At 37.2% G+C, this 12,374-nt stretch overlaps 1 protein-coding gene across 2 annotated transcripts in view; it reads left to right on the forward strand.

Moving 5' to 3' along the window:
- MALRD1 (MAM and LDL receptor class A domain containing 1) overlaps positions 1-12,374 on the forward strand; it is a 715,118-nt gene that overhangs the window by 114,415 nt on the left and 588,329 nt on the right. For both annotated transcript variants that reach the window (XM_017869225.1, XM_017869224.1), the window contains exon 13: positions 6,010-6,183. In XM_017869225.1, the coding sequence (XP_017724714.1) occupies positions 6,010-6,183 (174 nt within the window). The remainder of the gene's footprint in view (positions 1-6,009; positions 6,184-12,374) is intronic.

Below are 12,374 nucleotides of genomic sequence, written 5' to 3' on the forward strand. Positions count from 1 at the left end.
CAAGGAAGTAAAAAGAAAAAAACACAACTAAAAATAGTTATTCTGAGACTTCTCCTCTGAGTGCTTGCTATGATACCAAAGTAAACATTATACCTACCATCCAACACATATATATTGCTTATCTACTGTGTGTTGATCACAGTCCTCGATGCAGGGAATTTAATGGCAACAACCTAAACACATACTTGCTCTAACTAAATGTAGTTTAGTGGGGGATACTGACAGCAATTCAGTGTAAAATGCTCCAAGCTACAAGAGGGTGAGTCCAGTATAATAATAATACTCTACTTACAAATCTCAAAGAGTTTTGAAAGGCCATGTCTTACAATGTCCCCAAAGTAGGACAATGAACTCGAGTCAAAGAACAATTTAGAAAAAAAAATAATTTTGGAGCATGTCCTGGAATGGTACAGTTGTGCTGTAGTCCCTGGTCATTGTGTTTAATCCAGAGATCAATGTTACAAGAGCTAATGGATTCTAGAGGAAGCGACGGTCTACAGAGGAAAGGATGAGCAGGTGCTCTCTCTCCACTCTGTTCATCAAAGCACCTGAAGATTAATCATTTAAACTAGAAAAACAGATTCTGTTTTATTGAAGATTCTAAACCTCAATGTAAGCTTGTTCAGGAAAAGAATGCCCAGGAAAAAGTGCAATTGACTAAGAGCCATAAAAATCACTATGGTAATGGTGAGGGATGTGTTTGTGTGTCTGTGTGTTTATGTATGTGATGAATGATTCCCTCTTTCAATATATACATATTCCTAGCTGAATTTTGAGCAGCTGTAGATATCTTAGCTTGTTTTTTTTCATTTCGCTCATTTATTTATTTTGTTTTTTTGGCTGTGCTTGTTCTTCTGTATCTTCGTATTCTAGATCTTATAAAGGTGCAATAAGTGTGGCAATAAGCAGACTGAGGAAGGCATAAAGGGTCTGATGTGAAGCAGAGAAGACAGAGTTTGCTGAGGGTTTGAAATAAAATAGAGAATGGCCATGAAGATCTGACCAAGGAGCTCTGAGATTGAGAAGGAATTAGAACAAAGGCCATAGGCAAGTTGAAAAAATTGGCAGAAAATTTGAAGAGGAGAGTTTCAACAAGAGACGATCAAAATTTAAAAAAAAAAAAAGAAAAAAGAAAACCGAAAAATAAGGAAGAAATCATTTTAAACTTCTGAATCATGACCTGGGACACCTTGGGTGTCCCAGACTGAAGTGTCAGAGAGTCCAAGGCCCCAGAGGCACTGTACAGAAACAAGCGCCAATGAAACTAAGACTGTCCTCCAGCTTAGGAACTTACCCATATGCAGTAACTGCTGTAAATCACCAGATACTCTTTCCTTTGGCAGTAAAATATATGATTTAATATATACATATTTAGGTACTTTAAAAATAGAAATAATTTAAAATCATAAGAATACAATTAAAATAAAATAATTGGAGCTTCCATTTTGTTTTCAATATTCAAAAAGAACTGCTTTGTTGGAAACTTTTTTGACCACATGAAATTCTCTTGAATGCAGTGGTTCAAAGTCTTGAATATAGTCATACTATCTATAAAATCTGCCTTAATGGAGACCCAAGAAAATAAAAGCAAGCCCTTTTATTAACATTTTACTTAACTGCTTTTGAATGATTCAAGCATGCGTCAAGAAAATTTCCTTTAAAAATGATCAAGTAGTAAATAAAATTTGAATGTTTGGTGTCATTTTCACTTACATGCTTTGCAGACCTGTTCAATGCGACATTCTGGGAAGATGGATAATGTCCCCTATGTTAAGTATAGTAGCTACTAGCTACACAGAGCTAGGTATTGAGCATTAAAACATAACTGAGAGACTGGGCGCAGTGGCTCACGCCTGTAATCCCAGCACTTTGGGAGGCCGAGGAGGATGGATCACGAAGTCAGCAGATAAAGATCGTCCTGGCCAACATGGTGGAACCCCATCTCTACTAAAAATACAAAAATTAGCCGGGCATGGTGGCACGTGCCTATAGTGCCAGCTACTTGGGAGGCTGAGGCAGGAGAATTGCTTGAACTTGGGAGGCGGAGGCAACAGTGAGCCAAGATTGCGCCACTGCACTCCAGCCTGGGCAACAGAGCGAAGCTCTGTCTCAAAAACAACAACAACAACAACAACAACAACAACAACAAAAACATAACTGAGAAACTGAATTTTCACTTTAATTTTAATTAATTTAAATTTAATAGCCACACTATTTTCACACTTTTGTAGTTACGCTCATTATAATTAAATGCTCATTTTCTTTTGCCACTCTTTCTCCAAAAGACTCAAAGGTCCCTAAGGACCCATAATGCCTTATACATTTTTTGACATGGAACAGATTATCTTTCTTCCTCTCTTTTCTCTCTCTCCCTCTCTTTTCTCTCTCTCTCTCTCTCTCTCTCTCTCTCTCTCTCTCTCTATTTTCTCTCTCTATACATTTCTGAATGTTTACAGGCATTTACTTAAGCACCGATATTAACAGTCCACTCATTTCTTCTTTTTTTTCCAATACATATTAACTGAATATCTGGAAAACACAAATTACTATAATAAGTTCTGTGAGGAATTTATGACATATTTCATGATTTGGAGTTGAAGGTTTAGTGTTCTGCTACTGGCATATACCAGGCTGAGAGGCACAGAGTTTGCATACTTGAGTACTGCTTGTGTGAAATCACATCTTGTATCAATAACTTAAAATTGATCATTAGAGAAATTCAAATCAAAACCACAATGAGATACGATCTCACACCAGTCAGAATGGCCATTATTAAAATGTCAAAAAATAACATGCTGGCATGGTTGTGGAGAAAAAGGGATGCTTATACACTGTTGATAGGAGTCTAAATTAGTTCAACCATTGCCGAAAGCAGTATAACAACTCCTCAAAGAGCTAAAAGCAGAACTACCATTCCACCCAGCAATTCTATTACTGGGTATATATACCCAGAATAATAGAAATTATTCTACCGTAGGTCAGGGGCAGTGGCTCACGCCTGTAATCCCTGCACTTTGGGCAGGTGAAGCGGGTGGATTGCTTGAGTCCAGGAGTTCAAGATCGGTCTGGGTAACACGGTGAAACCCTCATCTCTACTAAAAATTAAAAAAAAAAAAAATTAGCTGGGTGTGGTGATGCATGCCTGTAGTCCCAATTACTGAAGAGGCTGAGGTGGGAGAATTACCTGAGCTCGGGAGGTTGAGGCTGCAGTGAGTCGTGAACATACCATGACACTCCAGCCCGAACAACTGGAGTGAAACCCTGTCTCAAAAAAAGAAACAAGAAAAAGAAAAAAGACATCATTCTATCATAAAGACACATACATGTGAATGGTCATTGCAGCACTGTTTACAGTAGCAAGGACGTGGAATCAACCTAGATGCCCATCTATGACAGATTGTATACAGAAAGAGTGGTACCTATGTACTACGGAATATGCAGCCATATAAAAAGAACAAGATCATGTCTTTTGTGGGAACATGGGTGGAGCTGGAGGCCATTATCTCAGCAAACTAACACAGGAAGAGAAAACCAAATACCACATGTTCTCACTTACAAGTTGGGAGCTAAATAATGAGAACATATGAACACAAAGAAGGAAACAACAGACACTGGGGTCTACTTTAGTGGGGAGGGTGGAGGAGGGAGAAGAGCAGAAAAGATAACTGTTGGATACAAGGCTTAGTATCTGGGTGACTAAATAATCTGTACAACAAGCCCCTGTGACACGTGCTTACCTATGTAACAAATCTTCACATGTACCCCTGAACCTAAAAGTAAATAGAAAAAACAATGAATTAAAAAAATTGTGAGCTGTATCAATAACTTTTGTTCAGTGATTTCACCCTCAAAAATTGAAAAGATAATGGAACATTTCTTGGTATTTAATAACTTAAGAATTTAAGTCTCCATAATGCAAATTCTGTAAAAAAGTAAATTATATATAAGTTCTGAGCTCTTATCCCATTGAATATGGATCCCATTGGCATTTATACTTAATACACTATTGAAATAACTTCACACTGGTGATGTACTGAGTGACAGTTTGACAGCTCGAAATTCTGATGGGACATGCACATCTCTTGTACAACTAGGTTTCAAGCTATGTTTTGCATATTTACAAGCTTGGGACATAGTGAAACTTACAGCAGGGATCTAAAATTTAATTGTATTTGAGAAACATGAATCATCTCTTTCCATGGAATTTAATTAAACATTTCCATTATTTTTGTTTCTAACTTACCTGTCAAGGTGTGAATTAAGGTAAGTACAGTAATAAAATCTAAAATGAAATAAACAATCAGAATTTTCAAATCAGGTAGTCACAATTAAGTAGACATTGATAAAAATTTGTACCAAATAGAATGCTTGATGTTATGAAATGAACAATTAAAAAAAAAAAAAGCATTTAAAACATCTTTTTCGGGCAACATTCATCACTGGAATTGGGTCTCAACAGTGAAATGCATGGTTTGCCTATATATACACTAGTGTCTGTCCATGTATCAGTATAAAAGTACAATGATGAATGAGAAAACATTTTTTAAAAAGAATTTAAAATATAATGAACCTGAAAAAATATCGCTCAATCTAAAGAGAAGTGTTCCACTTTTGAGGGACCTCATCTTTAAATGTTGGGTTTTTCTTTAAAACATACAGCCTTAGGACCTGTTATATGATAAGAAGAAGAAGCAAAAAAATTTGACTGCAGCATATCTGAACTTGTTTTAGTGGAGGTTTTGTAGGCGTATTTTACAGAATGAATCATCCAAACAACATTGAGGGAGTTAATTTTTGCCTCATACAGCTCCAGGTACTTAGAAAGTGCTCAGTAAATATTGGTTGAGTCAATAACAGTATGGAATTTCATTTTAGGGCTACTGCTATCAGCACCTGGAATAATCCTCTCTATTCTCTTTACTATGTAGTTAAGCCATCAAACCTTTAGATTGTGTTATTCTTGATGGTGAATAGGGAGTGAAATGATTAAGCTTCCCTGCCCTCAAAGAATGTTGTCTTACTTGGCTCAATTATTGATCAACAGTACCCTGTGAGCTTCCAAGTTATTTGGTAATGTTACCACAGAGACTAAATTAGTATAAAGTATTAATTACAGTTTTTAAAATTAAACTAGAAAATAATTTTTTTTTTTTTTTTTTTTTTTTTTTTTTTTGAGCGGAGTCTCGCTTTGTCGCCAGGCTGGAGTTGCAGTGGCCGGATCTCAGTCACTGCAAGCTCCGCGCTCCCGGGTTTACGCCATTCTCCTGCCCTCAGCCTCCTGAGTAGCTGGCTACAGGCGCCCGCCACCTCGCCTGGCTAGTTTTTTGTATTTTTTTAGTAGAGACGGGGTTTCCACCGTGGTTAGCCAGGATGGGTCTCGATCTCCTGACTCGTGATCCGCCCGTCTCGGCCCCCAAAAGTGCTGGGATTACAGGCTTGAGCCACCGCCCCCGGCCAGAAAATAATTTTAAGGAAACTTTTTCTTATTTGAAACATCAAGTATGTATAGTGATACTTGATTTTTAATGTTGAGTCTCAACGTGTACCTCCCAGATTTATAAGAAGCCAGAGAAGGATTCTAGAAACTTCCGTGGAAACAATAGTACTGCCATGACTGGGTTACACATCTGGGGGAAAGGAGAATTGAGAAGATTATATTTAACACAGAAGTTGTTTGGAATATATATACATAGTTTGTTGTTGTTGTTGTTGTTGGTTCTGAGATGGATGAGATGGAGTCTCGCTCTCGTTGCCTTGGCTGGAGTGCAGTGGCATGATCTCAGCTCACTGCAACCTCCCCACCTTCTGGGTTCAAGCGATTCTCCTACCTCAGCCTCCAAACAGCTGGGATTACACGCACACGCCACCACACCTGGCTAATTTTTGGATTATTAGTAGAGATGGGAGGCAGGCAGATCACCTGAGGTCATGAATATTTCAAATTATAGGAAAAACTACCAGAGACAGGTCAGTGGAATATTTATATAATTGAAAATATGTTTTCAACAGGTGCAGTTTTGGTATCATTTGTCTCAACATTCACATCTCTCAGTTTTTACAAGAACATCTCTAGATGGAAACTTGCAAAAGCAAGGCAAAATAATCGGATTCTCCGAATCTCAGTGGAGCCACGCAAAAATTGATCTCATTGCAAAAGCGGGAGAATCTACTCTACCTTTTCAGGTAAGCACATAAGAAATTAATACCACTCAACAGAAGACACTTATTGCTAATCCTTTCAGATAACAATATAACACATATAGCTCATACCTTTTCAGGTAAGCGCATAAGAGATTAATACAACGTGACAGAAGACACTTATTTAATGCTAATCCTTTCAGATAACAAAATAATACACATAGCTCATGAATTTATTCGACATTAATGAAGCAAACACATTCTGAGATCAAACACACGATCTAGGATGAGTAGCAGGTTGTTTTGACTATGCGCTCAAGAAGTATGTGTAGAATAGTAGCAAAAGTGGAGATAAGAAATGAATAAGATGGCAGAGAGAAGAGTAACTTAAAATGATTTCTTTTTCGAAGTGAAGACGTTGGATTATATGATGTAGTGAAACCAAAATCTGACTCGGGCAGTAATATATTAATCTTACTATCTCACTTTCTGCTGCCTGGTAACATTGAGAATGTTATCCACCTTTGGAAAGTGGAGGACATTATATTAAGTGAAATAAGCCAGGCACAGAAAGACAAATATGGCAGGTTCTCTCACGCGTGGGAGCTAAAAAGTTGATCTCATGGGGGTAGAGAGGAGAATGGTGGTTATTAGAGGCTGAGAAGGGTGGTGGGGAGGAGGAGGTTAGGAAGGGAGGTTTGTTAATGGTTAAAAATTGTAGTTAGATAGAAGGAATAAGCTCTAGTGTTTGATAGCACAGTAGGCAACTATAACAAGTTATTGTGTATTTCAAAATATTTCTGAGATAAGATTTGGAGCATTCTCAACACAAAGAAATGAGAAGTGTGTGAGGTGATGGATATCCTAATTACCTTTATCTGATCATGACACAATGTATGCATGTATCAAAATATCACATTTACCCCTTAAATATGTACAACTATGTATTAGTAACATACAATAATAAAAGAAGGCAAATGTATCTTGTCAAATGGGCATTCTAATTTCTACACTCCTGTACATAAGTCTTCTGGATGACATTTGAAAAGAGCAATTTTGGAAACTAGATTGGATGGAGTGGAATATGATGGAAAGCACACTGTTTTGGAGTCAGGTGGTCTGAGTTTTAGTCTCTGCTCTGCTCATTGGCTGCTAAGTGACTGTGTAAATATTGTCTTTGAGCAGCAAATTTCCTAATGTGTGAAAACCAGTGATGATAAAAGCAATACTCCAGGGGAGTCTGAATATTAAAGATGATATAGCTAAAATGGCAGCCATGAACATGGGCTCTGGAACCTTGGGTTCAAGTTAAAGTGTATGATCGGCTGGCTGCAGTGGCTTATGCCTGTAATCCCAGCACTTTGGGAGGCTGAGGCGGGAAGATCATGAGGTCAGGAGATCGAGACCATCCTGAGTAACATGGAGAAACCCCATCTCTACAAAAAATTAGCCGGGCGTGGTGGCACGCACCTGTAGTCCCAGCTACTCGGGAGGCTGAGGCAGGAGAAACACTTGAACCTGGGAGGTGGAAGTTGCAGTGAGGTGAGATGGTGCCACTGCACTCCAGCCTGGGCAACAGAGCGAGACTCCGTCTTAAAAAAACAAAGACAAAAAAGTGTATGATCACAGACAAGTTACCCAAGTCCTCTATGCCTCTTTCACTAGTAGAGTGTGAGGATAATAGTTGGGGCTTTAAGGTCATCTCGTCCTCATTTCTGACCAAATTGAGATAAATATAGAAGTTAAACAGGTAGAGAATACATATTTTGGAGCAGATGGCTTTAGAATGTAGAGTCACTTATTTAAAATAATGCTTGATCTTAGAATAAATAGAATTACCCAGAGAACAACTGACTGTGCTGGAGAAATATAGAGCTCATACTCTAGGGGAAGTCTCTTATCATTAGCCAGAGATAATATCAGAATGCATGCCTCCTGAGGACAGACTGGCTCCCAACAGGGGGGTGCTGAATGGGAGAAGAGGAAAAGTTGAGTTCCCCCAGGTTACTCTTCTAAATTCACAGTCAGCTAAATCTTCCTCCTGCCACGGAGTGAGGGGTAAGTAACAGCAATGTTACTACAGGGAACTGCCTTCCCATGGAAGCAGGAAGAATAGGGAATAAGCATCAACTGTAATCAATTACTGTTCTCTACTTTATAGAGTTATTGTGAGGATTATATGGCGTATACTTGTAAAGCACGTGGAAGCGAATCTGGCATAAACATGGAATTTAGCTATTTTTATTGCTATGGTTATTCCTTGGATATTGTCTGGAAATAGTAGACACTCAGTAATTGTTAGTATTCTCTGTTTTAAAAAGGGAGTTTCTGCTTGATCAGAACTCTAGGCTCAATCATTAAAGGCCTCTTCACTCAGTGACGGTCTCCAACTTCCCTTCTCAAAAATCAATTCATTCTATTCTCATATTTAATGGAAAAAGACATCATGAATACTAGCAGCTCTTAATTGGGAAGCATTTGACACAAAGGCTGGTCATGAAATCATTTTGGTGTCAATATCCATTGCAAGGAGCAGGGCAACGAAATCAGAACAATTTGATCTTTTGCCTCCTGCATTTATATTCTATAGAAAATTGTTTTCATTCGGTTTGCTTTTAGTTAGAATGAAACTCACCAAGAAGATCGTTCAGAGTTTGTCATTTATTGACATATTGAGAAGAAAACAGAATGTCCTTTCTAGCAGTAGGTAATTTAGAAATATGAGTTGAAGCACATACCATTTCTGTCTACAGCTGGAAGCTCTCATTGACCCATCACCATTACAAGAGTTTCAGTGAATGCAGTTTTTGTTTTCTCTTTAATGTTCTCCTTTTTGGATACAGTAATGGTTTTGCTTTGCAGTGCAAATGGAGAGTATCCCTTATTATCTGGGGGGCATATTAACTAGTTTGTAGATGGGCAGTGGTTTGGTTAGATTCTGTGATTTTGTTGCAATGGATGTATGAGGGTTTCTAACCCAGCCCTGCTGTTCCCTCTCCCTTCATCCCCCTGCTGGTGGCTCAGCACCTTGTGTTGCTTTTTCTCTCCAATCAGCCTCAATGCTGAGTTCTTTCGAGGCCTCAGTCACGTTTAATTCAACCCAGAGAAGCTAAGACTTTTCCTCTGTGCCTTCCCACTTAATCTAGTTATGAGCTGGCTACAGCACATGTTTATTTTGGAAACTACAGATGAGTAAAAGAAAAATAAGAAAAAAAAATTCCCTCAAATTTCACTCTCAAGAAGGCCATGACAGCCCTATAATATCTAATCAGCAATTTAGAAAATTAAATTTGGAAAGCAGTAAGCTTTTTAAGAATGAATTTAGAAGCAAAACCCAAGCTGCCCTGAACCACTGTGAGGCCTTTAGGCAGCTCCTTTCATGATAGGTTTGATTAGACAGTGCTGCCCCCAATCTCCCAGAGGGTATCATGTAATAAACACTCTCAGTGTTATGTTACCATTCTCAGCTCTAAGCTATTCGCATTTCAAAACTCATCTGGCCCCAAAGACTTTAGATAAGGAACTGTGGACTTGTATTGACGTTCTGTTGTGAATTAGTCTGGATTTTATACACACACAATGTAAATAAATAGATACACTGGCACAGATATATACATGGTACTATTCAATACACGATTGTCGCATATATTTACTATTAAATATTTCAAACTCGTAGTTAATACAGAGAGAAACAAATACTCTAATGCACCTCAGGATTAACTAATGTTAATATTTCATTTGCTCATGAAGATGCAACTTTTGTCTTCCTTGTATCTCTCTCCATTCCATTTCTTATCCTCTGCAGAAAAAAAAGATGCTAATATGTTGGCTTTACCTGATTTCTCTTAGTGTATTTTTAAAGATGTGAAAATATACATGAGGATTCTAGCTAGGTACAGTTCTACTTTGTTCTTTTATCAAAACAAATGAAAAGATATTACACCTACAAATAGTTAATCTAGCTTTTTAAATATTTAAATATTTAAAGTTTATCTTCTTGGAAATAGGCTAGGATTTAAGGTAGTAGCCTGAATCATTTAAGGGTGACCTTAGTCATTGCCTAGTCATCAGTTCCATGTGACTAAGCTCTGAACATATTTATACAGTACAGTGTAACCCAGTCCAAATATTGGAAAGAAGAAAGACATCAAATCATGTGACCTCTGTGTTCCCTTTTAGCCGTGAAATTCTGATTCAGTGTGGTTCTTTTGATGTCAGTTGTAGACAATATAACAGAATACATATTGATTTGGGTTTCATAGGAAATCAGCACCCCTAGTTAGGTAGGGCATTCGCTGTTCTTGCTGGCAAAGAATTAGGTTTACTGTTTATTCTGTAAGAACAGCAAATTAACGACATTTCAATATTCCCTCCATTTCTTGTGAGAGTTTTATTGGAAAAATTTAGGCCAAAGAGTTAATAGAAGTTTTCAAACCTGTTTTAACTTGGCCTGCTCACTTGCTATGTTCAGCTTTTCACATAAATATATTCTTTTAATATTTCTTTTCCCCCTAACTGCTGTGCTGTTTTCATATCTCAAGATGGCACTTTTTCTAAGTAGTCCATTGATTTCAAGTAGCTCTACTTGCTTCGAGCTTCCCATTAAAATGTAATTGTATCATATTTTAGATTTCGTTTTGAAATGACCCTTTTGTGAAATTTCCCACAATGATGGATACCATGTTCTGTCTTTATCGGAGTCAATGATATAAATCAATAACAATTTCCTGACATTATTTGATGATTCAGTGAAGGGTAAGATTCATAACACAAAAGTAAAAGGTGATCGAGTCTCCGTGAAGTTGCTGTGTCCTTGGCCTGCTTAATCTAGAGCTGCATGCAATCTTGTTTCTCCAGGCAGCCCTATTCTGCAGCATCCACTAAAGCCCAGTTATCTCTTTGTTTCTTTAGAGACACGCAGGATAGTATAATCATTAATGGCTCAGCTTACATATTTTTCTTACTTGACATGTGATGCTCAACCAATTACTTCTATTCTCTAATCTGTTTCTTTCACTTTAAAATAAGATGAAAATAGCATCATCTTCACAGGATTAAAGCAAGTGAATGTGACTGGCATATAGTAAGCGCTAAATAAATGATGGCTGCTGCTCTTATTATTGATACCATCATCATTCTTCAAAAATTAATATATTCCTGCTTCTCTCTACTGCTTCTTACTGTATCTCTATTTTCTCTTGGATTCATATTTGTTTTTTGCTCCTGTTATTTTTTTGAAAACAAGATTTCTGTGTTAATTGTGTATTTTCTGGAAAAGCACCTGAGTTTTGTACTTATAAAAGTAATCACTTGATTGTGAACATTTATGAATTTTTGTGGTTCCTGAAAGCAGGAAATTAGTTTGTTCTTAGAGGGAGTAACATAATTGAATAAAACAAAAATCAACAAGATCCCAAAAAATAGTTTTAGAAGAGAGAGTCATCTAATTTAATTTAAAATGTAAATTCTCCAATGACCTTGAGAATCTTATCAAATGAGGTTTTCACTCTTCCTCCATCCATGGTTGAAACAGCTCTTCTGAGTGACCTCTTTCTCACTTACTGATTACCAGTTGATGCTGACTGTAGTTCCAAAAGGGAATTGGTCACAGCATTTTATATATATACACACACCTGTGTGAGGTTTTGGTTAAAACCAGCAATAAAAAGAAAGTACCAACCATGATGATTTTGAAGCCATGAAATTGTCATTATTTACAGGTATAACATACATTTCTTGAAGGAAGTAATTGCTTGTATTTTAAAATTAGTATGATTTTAATTAATGGTAGAATTAGAATTTCTAATTGTATAATTATGAATTTCATTATGTAGAAGTAGGCAAAATGTAGACAAACTAATATTACTTTTATTTGGCTTTTGAAGTTGGATTTATTCTTCCTTTTTAATATGAATATCTAAAGGAACCTGGTGGTTCCCTTCAGGTAAAATAATGTAACCACATTTTAAAGAGTACCTCACGAATTTACTTCACCTCATCCCAGGGCCCACCCATTCCATTCAAATAATGTGAGCAGGTACGTCTTTTTTTTTTTTTATTTTTATTTATTTATTTTTTTTATTATTATACTTTAAGTTCTAGGGTACATGTGCATAACGTGCAGGTTTGTTACATATGTATATTTGTGCCATGTTGGTGTGCTGCACCCATCAACTCGTCAGCACCCATCAATTCATCATTTATATCATGTATAACTCCCCAATGCAATCCCTCCC

This window comes from Rhinopithecus bieti, unplaced genomic scaffold, assembly GCF_001698545.2.
Source record: "Rhinopithecus bieti isolate Rb0 unplaced genomic scaffold, ASM169854v2 scaffold_3043, whole genome shotgun sequence".
Classification (NCBI taxonomy): Eukaryota; Metazoa; Chordata; class Mammalia; order Primates; family Cercopithecidae; genus Rhinopithecus; species Rhinopithecus bieti.